Raw genomic sequence first — 15,319 nt, 5'->3', positions numbered from 1 at the left:
CATGTTTGGGTACCTTTACATGGAAAAACTACCATATGTACACCAACACACCACAACTAAGAAACAGAGCTACACCTACATGCTACATGTCAAACATACAGACACGCATGACAACCCTGATAGACCAACACAGGGAGAGACAAACTCACACACAGCTGCACAAAAACACTCACCAATAAACACACGTTGATGAGTTTACTACAATCCAAACAGAGATGAGGTAAACTGACACACACATCAAGAAAAACAATATAACCTAAAAAGAGACATGGGGATATACTCAAAAAGACAGTCATGTCGACGTCCACACAGACTTGCGAGTCCTAGCTCAGACAGAAAAAACAGGGATGCGCATACTGACATATTTGCAGCAACACGCCACCGACTGTTACTAGAATACAACGCTAACATGCCATCAATACCTCAGACAGATAGACACATTAAAGTATACTTGCATATATTCACACAATAACGTACAAAGGCTAAGACCAGGGCCACTGGAATTATGCGGCAGGGCTAAGTAAATGATGTGGCAAGAGAAGGCGAAATCCCATCAACTCACCACAACTCAAACAGACTAAGTATGAAGATAGATTGATAAGCACAAGACCTCAAACATCCATACAGTCACATATCACAGCCTAATTAAAAACACGAACACCACACACACATCACGGAGGTTAACCGACCAAAACACAAATACCTGAAAACAAACACTCTCGAAGATACACAATTATACATAAACGCACACACAAAAAGTTAGGCAGGGAAACATACTTATGGAACATGGAGATGCACCCACATGGGTGCCACAACAAAGACAGTTGGGTACACAGATTTAGACAGGCTAGTCACGTTGCCAACAGCTGTACAGAGATGTAAACACACTGGTACACAGCACACATGCAAGCCGACTAACAACGCTGTCTGTAACCTGTCGTGTAGCAGGCGACCCCCACCACTCACGCACGTACCCTGCCCGTGAACCACCAGATTGATAAAACAACTTGCTTTTCCAAACTGCTTAGGGTTGGGCCCGGGAGGGGCCAGCTGATGCAACATGGTGCATTACAGCACCTCTCTCTCTGAGGGCAGATTATATCAAAGGTGATTACTGACTCAGGATAGTTTAACCCTGGGATTACCAGCCAGAGACAGGTGGGGGGCAGGAGGGGTAGGGAGGGGCAGCCAGATAAGGAGAGGTGTTTGTGTGCGTCGGAGGAAGAAAGAGGCAATACAGCAAGGTGGGGCTGACAGGGCCGATAAAAGAAATAAATAATCAAGAGCGGGGCAGCGGTGACAAGCACAGTATCTCAGGCCAGGCGAAGGGGGCTAGGGGCGGGAGTCAGGGTTCACGTGCCTCGGTGGGGCGCCGAGCTTTTTCCAATCCATAACGTGTTCACCTCAAAGGAGCGATCTTTACTGTAACCTTTGGAGAGCGGCTTCGCCCCCCTCCTACCTCAGTGTGATCGACTACACACAAACACCTTTTGGGGGGAGGAGGGGTGCTCTCATATGAATACCAGTGGAAGGCAAGAGAACTGAAGGGAAATATGATAGGAGAAAGGAGCAAGGGCGAGGAGAGAGGGAAGGACATATTGGAAAGAAGAGGAGAAAGACAGGGGACGAAGTAAGGGTGGTGAGACGTAGGAGGGAGAATGGATGAAGTATGTCTGGGGAGAGAGAAAAGAGGGGAATACGAAAGAATGTATGGATGGAATAGGGGCGGGGATGGGGCAGTGCGAAGGAGAGAATGTATAAAGGGACAAGGGATTGGGGGTGGGAGAAAAATGCGGCAATACGAACATTAACTTTATCCATCTAGCGCCTCAAACCGCAGTGTTGTTCCCTTTAACTGAATAAAAAAACGGGGGGGGGGGGGGGTAAGGAGAGAACACGTGAAAGTATCAGACATAAGGAGGCAGAAGCTAGAGAGGGGGGGGGAGAGGCTATGGCTGGAAAATGAGAGCGGAAAGGCGGGCGGGGAGCGCGAATTGTCGAAGGAAAGTCAAAGAGAGTGGGTGAAAAGGACGGGGGTGCGAAGGGAGGCTGCGCGGAGGAAGGAGGGAAGCGGAGACGGGGAGAAAGAGAGAAGAAAGCTGAACAGGGAGGGTTTAGAAAAACAGAGTGGAGGAGTGGGGAGAAAAGGACGAGGGGCTGCGGGGGCGGAAGGAGAGGAGGGAGGCATGGTCCGAGAGGAGAGATGGGGGAGCGAGCGAAAAAAATGAGCGGCAGGGTGGGAGAGAGAGAGGGATAGAGAGAGAGAGAGAGGAGGGGTAGAGAGCGCGGGAGGCAGAGACTCTGTTACCAAACATGGCGCGTGTGCAATACGAGACGAGCGAGCGAGCAGCGAGGGAGGGGTGAAGGACACTGCATAATTTGCTGAGGTTGAGCAATGCTGCTTTACAAATGTGGGCAGTTTGTGAGTAACGTCTGTTCCAAAGCACGGGGAAGAGAGGAAACCTTGCCAAGAAACTCGAGGCTCGCCTCTCCATTCTGCTATTTCCTTTCCTTTTCAGCCATCTCCTGACGTTGCCTGGAAGGAAAGGGCCGGGTGCCCCATAATGGGGTCTGCGGTGGGGAATTATACCGCACACAGCTCTCACAAAACGGCACGGTTCACTCCCACGAACTTCTGCAAGCCCTGGAGACCCAATTATGATGAGAGCTGGATTAAAAACAGAAGCAATATGCTTTGGCCGGGCAATGAACAATAAGTTCCAGTACCAAATCGAAAGAAAAATAGAAAATTCCTTTGCGAAACAAACACACAGATGAAACAACATAAACTTTTTCCCTTTCAATGACCTATTACTTTCACACAACACAAAACATTTCGCAATTTAACTATGAACAAACTAATAACCGCGCAGAACCAAACACCAGCTGAATCAAAAATAATATTTTAAAAATGGTTGCTCCGGTTCGTTTGAGGGCCTTTCCACTTTCCAGACCAAAGTTCATGGAGCCTACTTTGAAATGTGCTGACAAATAAACAACCATAAAAATGGTTGTTGACGCTCTACAAATGTGAATAACATATCATAATAAAAATGGTCAGATAACAAAACATGGTTTTTGTCCCAGTGGTGTGGTGTAGAGTTGGCCAAATGCCTCCTCTGCCTTTTGAAAGAGGACTGGATATGCAAAGCGGACATCACTCCTTTCCTATGTCATGGATCCTAGGAGCCTATATATATTTCAAGCCAGATTCAGAAGCAAACTGAAGTAACTACAAACGTACAAGCTTGCTGTATGTCCGCACTGAACAGGAGCAATACGTGCCCTATTTTCAGATGGTGTTTCGATGTCTTAGAACAGACAATAAGGGCTCATGACGGGTTGGAGCGATTGATCGAAAACTTTGATTTTGAGCCTTTAAAATAGTGATGTAAGGATTTTGAGGCCTTGAGAGTTGAGAATTTAGAGGTCAAATGTTTGACGTCTGAGGATTTCAAGGGTCTGAGGTTGATATCTTAGGATTTGGATGGCCAAGGTTTGGACCCGAGGATGTGAAGCACCGAGGTTACAGAGATGAAGATTTGGAGAGCCCAGGTTTGAAATGTGAGGATTTGTAAGATTAGAGCTTTATAATCTGGTGGAGCAAAAAAGAAACCTCTAGGGTTACAGAGTAGATGGTTTGGATGCACTAAAATGGAGGTTCTGCGAGTTTGGTGCCCAGAGATTGAGATCTGAGAATTTGGAGTACTTGATTTTGAGATTTGAGAATTGTGGAGAACAGGGTTTCAGATTTTGAATTTTGATGATCTGGGTTTCAAATCTAAAGATTTGATGAGCTACGAGAGCAGCAATGAGCTGTGAGACTGAACTTTGAGGATGTCAATGTCCTTAAAAATCTGAGGTTACAAATTTGAAGTGAAGCCAATCTGGGGAATGGAGGGTGTAAAAGGGAGGTTTGAGGATTTGAAAATTTATGGAACGAGATCTGTGGATCTGAAAGCTCAAGAATTGAAGAAGGGAGTACTGTTGACTCTCCAGGTGTCGCTGGCTGTATATTCAGGATAGGCTATTTTCATATAGTGCCGATAAAATTCTTGCTGCTGTGCTCTTTAGGCTCTACACATACGGTGTACACACACTTAGAAACAAATCAAGATATAAATGCAGTCAGACACACAATCATAGAGTTACAGTACTAAAAAAGCAAACCTCCATACACAAATCAAAATAGACAAAATGCGCCCATAGACGCAGAGGCACACAGATACAGAGACACTTAGATACATAAGACCAGAGAGATACAAATAGAAATACACCATAAACACACACAGCTCACACACACACAAGCAAACACAACCATAAAGCAACACACATAATCACAGACTGGCACGCACATAGCCTAGAACACATAAAAAACAGTATGTACCAATAAACTGACAAACAGGCATGCACACAGGCATAAAAAAACTGTTTAGCCAACCACAAACACACAGGCTTGCGCACGCGTAGACACAAACACACACTAGTTTAGTTGAATCTGCTCCCTGGTTGTGCCATTAAGCGACGTTCAAGGTGGGTGAAATCTAATGTCTGATAGCAAAACATGTAAAGAGAGACAGACCCTGCGCCAGCCAGGTGTATATTTCCTGCGATCTTTTTGCATAGATTAGGCGGTGCAAAACCTTAAACACATGGTTTTGAGCAGTCAACAAAGTACGTAAGTAACGCATTTAAAGGCTCAAAATGTGATTGCCAGATGGGAATGGGAACTGATTCCTACATGCAAACGCTGGGGAGAGTTTAAACTTCCAGTATTTGCTTCTTCCTGACCACGTTTGCACACAAGGCATAGAAACAATGTGATATGAAATCACACGAAACAGAGGCTGGCTATTATGTTTCACAGGGAGGCTACCTCCTGGAGCAAGGGCTGTCTGGGTAAAGTGCTTGGACACATCGGCACAACATGCTATGATGGCGTGAACATTGTCATCAGATGATAGTCCCCCCACACGCCTGTAACACCCTTGCCATGGATTGGATTTGAGCAGAGCATCAGAGAACACATGCCCCTCCCAGGTACCTAAATGAGGGGTGGCTAATGAAGGTGTCTCTTCGTGTGAGGATGCAATGTACATGCTTTACATGTGAAGGATGTGCGTGTGCTCGTGTGTATGAAGAATGTGCATAGCTGCAAATAGCCCCCGTCATCAGAGTCCCCTTGATTCAGACTTTCTTTCAAGCCAGAGCACTTTGCATGTTGGAACTTGTAGTTTGGGTCTTTCTTGCACGTATGGGATCACACGTCTAAGCATGCCTCTTGCTATTGCCTAGATCACCAGGATTAGCTAAAGGGAATCCTATTTAAATCCTGTGTATATGGAGGTTGCATGAAGGTTTATATATGTATGTGCCTTGGGCATGCCTGCATCGACAGCCTATAAAATGTCTCCATGTAATGAGTTTGTGTGAAGTCAATACATATCTTTGTATAGCTATGCAAGGGGTGTAATGCAGGCCCGTGTAGGCCCTGCGGGGCCGGAAGGCCCAACCCTTCATGGGGCCCTTTTCAGCCCAAAGCTGATGAGCATTTGTGAGATATGGGAATCTTGGGCCCATCATTTCGCTGTACGCCATTGGGTTTGTATGCATATATAGAGAGAGGCTTTTCCGCGCAGTCTATACTAGTTTTCCACCCTGTGAACTGATCTCCTTCTTCGCATGTTAAGAAGCTTAGTTTGTTTAGAGGTGGGGGCTCTGTGGTGTCTATTTAGGTAGAGCTGTATTTTTCACTGTGTCTCCTTTGAGTTCATTTAGGATGCTAGGGGAGGCAACGTTAGCTACTTATGTCTGTGTGCCTAGTTCTCACTTTTTTTCTTTTGATGCAACATTTGTAAAGAACTCTGATACCCTCACCGGGTCTAGTTCGTGCTATCTAAAACGTTATCAATAAATAAAGAATGAGGGGAGACAGAGTCCAGCGTGGAGGACTGGGCCTGATCCGATACTCTTCAGTTACTATCCCGGGGTGTGAGGTTTAGGCAGATGCACACTGAAACTGTTTTTTCCAAGCATTTCCTGAAAATATTGTAATGCCGCTCAGCCCTGGTTTAAGCGAGTCCTAAAGTGTGCCCATCATCCTCGTGATCTGCACCATTGTTTAGGTTTGTTAAGTAAACACCGTTCCTCTGCGTTGTGGTGCCTGTCAGGGCCAGACTGTGAACCCCAAAAAGCCTGGAAATGTTGTCGGACCAGCCCTCGAATTGGAGGGGGGGGGGGGTGCAAATGTGAAGGACTGCTGTATTGCGGCACTGCTGGATAACCGGCCCCCACCCTCCCATGGAAACGCTCGAGGCCCGCAACGGCCAGTCCAGCCTGCCCTGGTGCCAGTACGTTGATGTGAGGGTGGTGCCCTATGTCGGTGTGAACGATATTCATTATTGTCGTATTTGGTTGCTTTCGTTCGTTGTGGTGCGAGGATAGGGGCGGTTGGAGCGGGATCTCTTGGTGGTAGTGGCGTCTGTGTTCCGCGTGTCTACGTGCCCAAGGGCCTTCGCGTTGGTTGCGTGTTTTTGTCGGAGTCTGTAAGGCTGGGCGTGCACTGCTGCTCTCTATAAAAACTCCTTCGGCAGAGGGCACAGGCTCTCCTGGTGTTGCACAGACAGCGCTTCCTGTATGCGGGGGGAAGGGAGGCTCAGAATATTTCTTTGACTCATTTCATCACCTAGTTTTGAAATACACACACAACAGAGGCAGGAGGGCGGGGCGGCAGGCGCATGCGCAGCGAGCCCCGGCGGCTGTTCTGGGCTGTCACTGCTCGAGCTGGAGAGCGTGGCTGTGACGTCACGGGCCGGCCAGGTGGCATTCCGAGGAGAGAGAGGGAGACTCTGCGCATGCGTGGCCCCAAGCGCCGCCAGAGAGAGAGAGGAAAAAAGAAACAAGAAGCTCCGATCCGAACGTTGAGCAACAATCGCAGAATTCCAAATCGGAACGTACGGAGCAGGATGTGAGCAGCGCGCGCCTCGGTGTAGCAAAGCTGCAGATAGGGGGGACTGAAGCGTGCACGCCCCCCCCTCCGCTGTGCACGGCCGTGCACTCCCAGAACTGCACGGACCTCGGGTCTGTGCCCCCCTGCCTTCAGACTGCACGGACTTCTGGGCTCTGCCCCTTGCCCCGGGCTGACCGCTGCTACTCAAGGACGCCCCCAGGCTGTGTACCACCGGGCCCTGGATCCCCGCCTTCGCACTGAGACCCCCGGAGGAGCCCCGCACTGTGCACCGCTGCAGAGAGCCCGCAGCCCAGGGGGCACCATGTCGGCGGCGCAGGTCTCGTCCTCCCGCCGCCAGTCGTGCTACCTGTGCGACCTGCCTCGCATGCCCTGGGCCATGATCTGGGACTTCACGGAGCCAGTGTGCCGCGGCTGCGTCAACTACGAGGGAGCCGACCGCATCGAGTTCGTCATCGAGACTGCCCGGCAGCTGAAGCGGGCGCACGGCTTCCAGCAGGATGGGCGCTCCCCGGGACCCCCACAGCCGCCCACACAGCCCCCTAAAGCGGCCAAGGAGGCACCGCAACTCAACCACGTGGACAGCAAAGCTGGGCTGGAGCGCTATTCCCTTGGGGACAGGACTCCACGTTTTGACTACCCACCCCAGGCGCATCCCATCAGTGCCTCCACTTCCAGGCTCCCCAATGGGCTCGGTGGCCCAAATGGCTTCTCCAAGCCCTTGCAGCAATCTGAGGACGGACCCCCTGAACTTAACCGACAGAGCCCCAACTCGTCTTCATCCTCACGCCGTGGAGGGGCCCCTCACCTAGGTGGACCTCTTCAACCCAGTGCCCCAATGGCTGTGCCGCCCAACCTGCTTCCACAAACTCTGCTCAACGGGCCCAGTGGTGCCAACCAACATCCACTCAGCCGGCCCCAACAAGCCCAGCCGCCATGTGACAAGAGGCCAGGCTCAGTGTCCGAACAGGAGCTGAAGGAGAAGCAGCGCAACGCAGAGGCCTTGGCTGAACTCGCTGAGGGTCTCCGGGGCCGTGCAGAGGAGTGGGCTGGCAAGCCCAAGGCGGTGAGAGACACACTGTTAGCATTGTCATCCTCATGCCCGTTTGATGTGAGGTTCAAGAAGGACCATGGCCTACTTGGCCGTGTTTTTGCATTTGACGCAGCACCCAAGCCTGGAGGAGGAGGGCCTGCACCTGAGCATGAGTTGCGCCTCTTCATTGAGTACCCGGCTGGTTCACTCAGTGTCTTTTCCAGTGCCTCTGGGGTGGCACGGCAGATGTACCAGGACTGCATGAAAGACTTTGGACGTGGCTTGTCTTCAGGTTTCAAGTACTTGGAGTATGAGCGGAAACATGGTTCTGGAGACTGGCGTCTGCTTGGAGACTTGTTGCCCGAGGCTGTGAGGTTCTTCAAGGAGCCCGTGGGGCAAGACATGCTACCTCATCCCTGGTTGGATGCAGGTTGTCCGGTGTTGCCTAGTGCATTGGTCAACTTACCGCGTATGATGACTTCTTCAACAGCACGGAGTGTTGGGAGGAAGAGGAAAGCTTCCCCGGAGCCAGAGTCTGCGGATGGAGCAGGCCTCAAAATGGCGGAGGAGCAGCAGCGGCAGTGGTTGGCCAGTCAAAGCCTTGGTTCAGGTGGCTATGGAGGCCCACAGCCTCCGCAACAACAACCCGCACCACAGGCCTCTGCTTCTTCGCATAGGACCACCCCAACTGAATCTTCGGCAACAGTGCCACCAACACCTCAGAATGGCCAGTCGCCTATGGCAGCCCTCATGTCGGTGACAGATACGTTGGGCACTGCGCATTCCCCGAAGGATAGCGGCTCGGTGCACTCCACCACCTCCTCCACCAGCTCAACAGCATCTGGGGCCCGTAGGAACAGCAGCAGTCCAGTGTCCCCGGCCTCTGGCCAACGTCGACTCCCCGGAGCCCCTCAGTCGGGCCCTCCTCCTCCTCACTTGGGCCTAGAACAGCAGCAAGGCCACCCACAGCAGCAGCAACAGAACATTCCGGACTCGCCCACAATGGCCAGCAGTGGTGCCCTGTGCTGCACCATCTGCCACGAACGCTTGGAGGACACACACTTTGTGCAGTGCCCGTCGGTGCCCAGCCACAAGTTCTGTTTCCCTTGTTCTAGGGAGAGCATCAAGGCACAGGGTGCCACAGGGGAGGTGTACTGCCCCAGTGGGGAGAAGTGTCCCCTGGTTGGCTCCAATGTTCCCTGGGCCTTCATGCAGGGGGAGATTGCGACCATCTTGGCTGGGGACGTGAAGGTGAAAAAGGAAAGGGACCCATAAGGCTGGAGCCACATCCAAAGACCTGCACCCTTTTTCCCCTAAAAGACATATATATCGACCCCCTCCTTCCCCATTACCCTAGGGACTTTCAGCACCGGCCATCCCAAAAAACCACAAGACCGTCGGCACACTCAAGACCCAGGAGACCTTCTGTTCCCACAGCCCATCACATCCAGAGCTAGGAGCTTTTCTTCACCCTACCCCAGCATCGGGTGGCAACCCACGACCCAATATCACCTGATTCTCAATACATACCCCCTTGAAGACCCAAGAAACGTTCAAAACCCTGTCCATCTACTGGCCGTCCCTCATTCCCTTGCCCAATAGCGAAGGACACTCAAATAGTGCTCATTAATTAAGACCCAGTAGAACCAACTAGCCTAGTAACTGGTGACCATCTGCAATCTACTTCCATTTAAAGACCGCTCAAGACCCATGATAGTCAACGCCTGCAGGTCTGGGTAACTTACAACACAGAACTTTAGCACATCCACCCTGAACCCCAGAAACCCATAACACCACTCAGCATTTTATGGAGCTCATTTGGGCTCAATCCCTTCCAGACACAGATTGTCTTCAACCTCCCCTCTCGCCCAACAGAACCTAGACCAGTGAGCAGGTCAGGGTCCCTCCCTTGAAGCTGGAACGACTTTGGCACCCCACTCTACCATCTTAGGAGGCATTCATCGCCTCACTCCTCCAACCACAGGCGACCCTCCATCCAGCCCCTGCGCAGGACGGCTACAGCACATTACCTGCCCCAAAACAGATGTTGGATGGACAAAGACTACTGCCACGCGCAGGGCATCACTGTACCCCTAAATACGAGCACCCTATCCATGACACCCTAGACTGAACAGAGTAGTCAGGCTGTCCACCATCGTCAAAGCAGCCCCTACCACCTTTCCCCACACACACACACCTAACCAGAAACCACCCTCCCCACTGCTTTCTCTTCTCCACACCTAGACCCCCCCCCCCCAGGGGATCCCTTGGGCTTCTCCGACCCAGTCGGCCTCGTCTGCTACCTGCAGTCCACCTCCCCCAGCCACCCATCTGATCTTCAGACCACCACCCCCTTTGAACTCTCCGGAGCTGTACAATTGTGAATAGAGATGAACAGACACACGTCACACACAAAGTTAGTCTTATGTATGGACATTATTTTCGTGGTATGTTTCTATATTTTGAAACAAAGGTATGTAATCTTCATTTGAAGGATGAAGCTGTTTTTTTTTGTTAAACAGATTATACGATATTGTTTGGTTACAAGACCTGTGATCATTTTTTTAATCGACCTTCTCCTTCCCTTTATATTTTGGTGGCAGCATTGACTAGGTCCAAAGTTTACGGCACTTAGCAACTTCCTGCTGCCAGGGTGTGTATTTTTTAACGTGTAAATGTATGTGCACTTCTGTAGGGGAGGGAGACGAAAGAAAAGAAAAAAACCTCAAACATTTTTTTTTCTTGCCAAGGCCAGTGTGAATGCCTCCCGTTGCTTTAAAATGGTGACAGGTTATTATTTTATTTTTTTCTCCTGGTGTTTTTTCGCCTTCCTCACCTTTGATGTACTACTCAGCATTGGTGGTGGGGGTTGGGCAAAAGTTATGGGTGGGAGGTTGAGGAAACATTTTTTTTTTTCAAACTAAACTTCATTTTATCCCTTTTTTTGCTTTAATGCACGGTGCTTTGATCAGTAGAGCAAAATGCTGTCTTGTACATTGAAAATGAAAAAAAATTAAGAAACCATACTGTTTGTCCTTTATACATTTCTGTAGTTAACAGATCACTGTAACGTGCCTTGGAGCTTTAGTAAAATTGTAATAAATTCAATTGATATTACCGCTTTCTGGGTAGCCAAGTTTCATTTCATGGAGCCTTGCCTTTAGCACCACAGAGCCCTTTGCAGTGCTGCTTTCCCCTCTTTGGAGGGGGTTGCGTATGCATTTCTCCCCATTGGTTTTATGGTCTCATATTTCCCTGCTGCTGGCAGTCTGCCCGCAGCAGCAGCCACCTTTGAAACGTTGCAGGGACAGCGCTGACTCAGCATATTCTGTTTACTCCCCTGCCTTTGCACCCAGTGCCTGCCTTCTCGTCTCTTTTATCAATGTAGCCTCTGATGTGTTAGTCAGAGACGGGTTTGGCTGTTTTTTTTTTTATTTGTTTTTAACGAAGCTGAATATTGTATTATTTTTTTCTTTTGCTGAGCCCCGGCAATTTTATATTTCGCTTCCCAAAATATATTCACCGGGTCACAGCAGTAAGAAAAAAACAACCACTCGCAGGGTGCAGAAACTAATTTTGGATGACCCAACCTCCCTCCCCCCACTGCAGCCACCCTCGCCCCCAGAGAAAAAGTGTGCCTCTAGAGGTTGGGGGAGAGAGACGTTCTATTCGAATGGTAACTTGATAGGCAAGTGTTTGACCTGAAAATACACACAAGACATGCCAGTCTCCTATTTTTTTTTTTTTTTTTTTTTATTTAACTGTCGAGATTTGTGTGGAAAGTGTTTGTGTGGAAAATGCGCTACTTTAGAAAACATGATCGGATCTCATCAGATTTGCTGTGTATTTGAAAGACGATATTTAGATGAGTAGAGGGCGAAATTCCACGTTGTGGTTGCTGTGACCTTAAATCGTGATCGAATTATATTGGGGTGGATTAAATGCAAACAAGTGGGAGGGAAGTAGGTGGTGTGTCCTTGTATTAGACCAGGATACTATAGGGATATAGGGATGCTTTTGGAACCTGAACTACCGACGACATACATTTTTAGATCATCTTGAAAAGCTGCAAGCCCCTAAATGTACACTTTTCGAAAATCAGTCTCAGAGAGCACATCGACAGCAACAAATCTTAAGAGGCTGATGGTGCTAGCGAAACGAACGATGATGGGAATAGTTTGAGGGAAAAAAAAGCTTACTATTGTCACAGATAAGTACTAGTATAACACACTATACTGGCTCTTTCTCAAAAGAGGCTTCAACCAAATCCCTGAAGAAGTGGGGGTGTCGTACCGGTGCCCTACCTTCATCTAGGGGACCTAGTAATGCAGCAGCACGGGAGGAGATGTAATATATCTGGGTACTAAACCATGTAGTTTGGACGTAGATAATCATGAGGTTTATATGCCCAAGAACAGTGGTGGTGGTTTCTGTACCCAGGGACGGGAGTTTCAAGGATTCGTTTATAGAATTTCTCTAGTGCACGAGAACAGATTACCCAGCGACCATGCATATGATTCCAATTTACAGTCTTTGAAAACAAATAGCTCTTGCATGGATCTGTTAAAAAATCTGGCATGGATCCAGGTCTCCTGGACTGGCAATGGCAGCCCTGGCTTAGTGCATATGTTTTTTTGCCTGTTCTGGAATACTAAAATCGTCCGGTGCTTTCAGAATCCCCAATAGTAGGAATGCAACGCTGTTGCAAGATTGCAGCTTTTTAGCAATGGCTCTGGCACCGCCATGATAGATTCAACACTGATGTGGGGGGAGGGGACTTGGGAGTGGAGGCGAGCCAGCAGGATTAATGTTTTAATTAAATTTCCTATAAATTGTATTCTGAATGCTTTGCCTGTGCAGTCAGGAGGAAATGCCTGGTAAGGTTAAACAGAGATCAACAAGTGGAAACCAACCCCCGCCCGGCAGCCTCCCCCCCCCCCCCCCCCCCCTTCTTTCGTAATGTCGATTACTTGGACGAGGCATGTTTTTTCGAGGGAGAAAGTAGGGTTGAAAGCCTCCAGCGTTGCTTAGTTACAGAAATGCATAGCAATTACTATGTGCTAAATGTCTTGTTTATCCCCCCTCACTTTGAAGTGCACGTGGTTTTATAGTTGGGTGCTTGGGGGTTTAGACCGGGGTGGTTTGAGCTGCTTATGTCAGGACCATGGTTGTTAATTTACTGCTGTCTGGTGGTTGGGTTTACACAATATGGAGAGTGGATTTCTGGATGATAAAGTGGCCAGACAGTTGGAATCCTTGGTTGGAGGTTGGCTTAGGAGGCAGTTTGTGGGCAGCATGATTGGGGTTCACATGTTCCCAGTGGTTTGATGTTAAGGCTCACTATATTCTGTACTGGGGGAGAGTGGGCGGGGGTTGATTTGGTGAATGGGTGAAGACTGGGATTTGTAGATGACAAGATTTTGGAGGATGATGGGGTCTTGTGTATGAATTACTTGATTGATATTTACTGGTGTGGCCAGTTTTTGGATGTTAAGTCAGTATTTCCTGCAATTTGATGTACGTGTCTGCTGATAGTTTGGGCTTGTGGGCGATGTTTTTTCAGGAGATAGGCGAGTAGGTAGAGGTTGTTGTTCATGGTAGCGTGTGGATGGTATTTTGGGGTTTGCTGGTGATTTTGATATGGGGTTTGATAGTGACAATTGGTAGAAATTGAGGTTCTCGAGTGCTGGTCATTTGGGAAATGTGGGTGCTGTATGGTTACTTGGTGTTCGGACAGTGATTTGAGGGTGTGGTTCATTGGGGGTTGTTTTGAGGTGATCTGAAGATTAATCTTTTGTGTGGCCAAAGATAGAACATTGTGCTCTGAGTGCATCAGGTTCTCATATTTCTTAGAGCTTTTTTGGTCTCTGCCTGCCCAGATTGTTTGACTCGCACGTCTGTGGAGTTCATGGAGTCAGTTTTTTCATGTCGTCTAAGACCAGCATGTTTGACGCCATCTTGTGTCCAAGGAAAGTGGAATGCATTCCTAGTATATTAATCTACCTGTAATGTATATACAGATATTGCAGTACCGTAGTTAAGTCTTACTCTTAATCTGTCATTCAGAGTTTGTGCAGGAGGTAGGTTGCAGTTAGGGTGAAATTCGTAAAGGTTTTTATGTTCTATAGGCAATTGTTGTTCTTTTAAATCTCAAATCTTTTTTGGTGTTTTGTTTAGGGCAGCACTGCTTACTGACGGCTAAGTGCTTAAAACAACTGGGCGAAAGAAGCCCTCCAATTGATTAGAATTGGTGAGTTTTTAACTTTTTTCCCTTTTTTTTAGCTGTGAATGTAATATAGTCATTTTCTTGCATAGAATGATCTAACCTTGCTTAAAAGACCTGGCTGCTGGAACCATGGGGCGCATGTATACGAGATAATCCCACGCCTTTTAACTGTTGCAAGAACCACGTGGGAGATTCACCATTTGATATTTATGTGAAGAACAGACCCCTTGGTCTTGAGAGCTCATGCACTAGTCCTTCTCTGTACCCCCCCCCCTGCATACTTGCACAGTACATACATGTCAATGTAAAATACTCCTGTGTCCAAGCGTGTCATGTACTCTTGTTCCTCCTTGCTCCTGGGCGCAGGTGGGGCACCCTGGGATCATCTCATTTCTGATGTGGGCCCGCTGCCAGGGTGTGTATTAGTACCTCTGAGTCATATTTGGGTCACCCCGGGTAATGCTGTCTTGGCAGAGGCTGCACATCGTCTGACGCAGAGCTCAGTGCCCTGTCTCGCCCGCAGGCGCGCCCTTACCTGGGAGCGATGAGGTGTTTATTCACCAACTCCATTTCTCCCAGAGCTTTTTCAGAATACTATCATGATTTCTCGTGCCTCCATTTCAGAGGTGACGACAGGCAGACGTTCGTTGTATCTTTTTCGTTCATTTTTGGTTTTAGGCTTAGTACTTAGTGGAAAATTTGTCCCAGACCTATGTTTTGGTCTGTAGAGTATAAGGCGGCCCAATGGTTAATGGTTACATTGGCCCTTGGAACCCACACACATTAGGTCAAATCTAGGGTCCGTCATATTATTGATCCTGGGGAAACTTACCATTTCATTGCACATCTGAGAGCTTCTTGTTAGCCCAAATATTAATCTTAAGCAAGAATTTTATCTTCATTTTTTCTAATATTTCATCCAGTTGGAGAATCGTATACAACTGTATGCTAACTGTGTTGATTGTAATGTAGGGTTAAAGCGTTCAGAGTTTTAACAGCAAAATGCCGTTTCTTTTCGCTATACGTAATACAAGGAAGGCGTGCCAATTAAAACTACACTTATAAGTGTATTATTACTCTGTGGAGTTAAAAA

At 48.4% G+C, this 15,319-nt stretch overlaps 1 protein-coding gene across 1 annotated transcript; it reads left to right on the top strand.

Moving 5' to 3' along the window:
• Positions 1-6,825: 6,825 nt before the first annotated feature.
• Positions 6,826-11,117, top strand: IRF2BPL (interferon regulatory factor 2 binding protein like). Its single transcript, XM_086937539.1, has one exon. The coding sequence runs from the start codon at positions 7,272-7,274 to the stop codon at positions 9,273-9,275; it is 2,004 nt and encodes a 667-aa protein (XP_086793665.1). The 5' UTR covers positions 6,826-7,271; the 3' UTR covers positions 9,276-11,117.
• The last annotated feature ends 4,202 nt before the right edge of the window (positions 11,118-15,319 follow it).

Source organism: Lissotriton vulgaris, chromosome 9 (genome assembly GCF_964263255.1).
Source record: "Lissotriton vulgaris chromosome 9, aLisVul1.2, whole genome shotgun sequence".
NCBI lineage: Eukaryota > Metazoa > Chordata > Amphibia > Caudata > Salamandridae > Lissotriton > Lissotriton vulgaris.
Note: the sequence above shows the minus strand (reverse complement) of the source record. Positions and strands in the feature narration are given on the sequence as shown.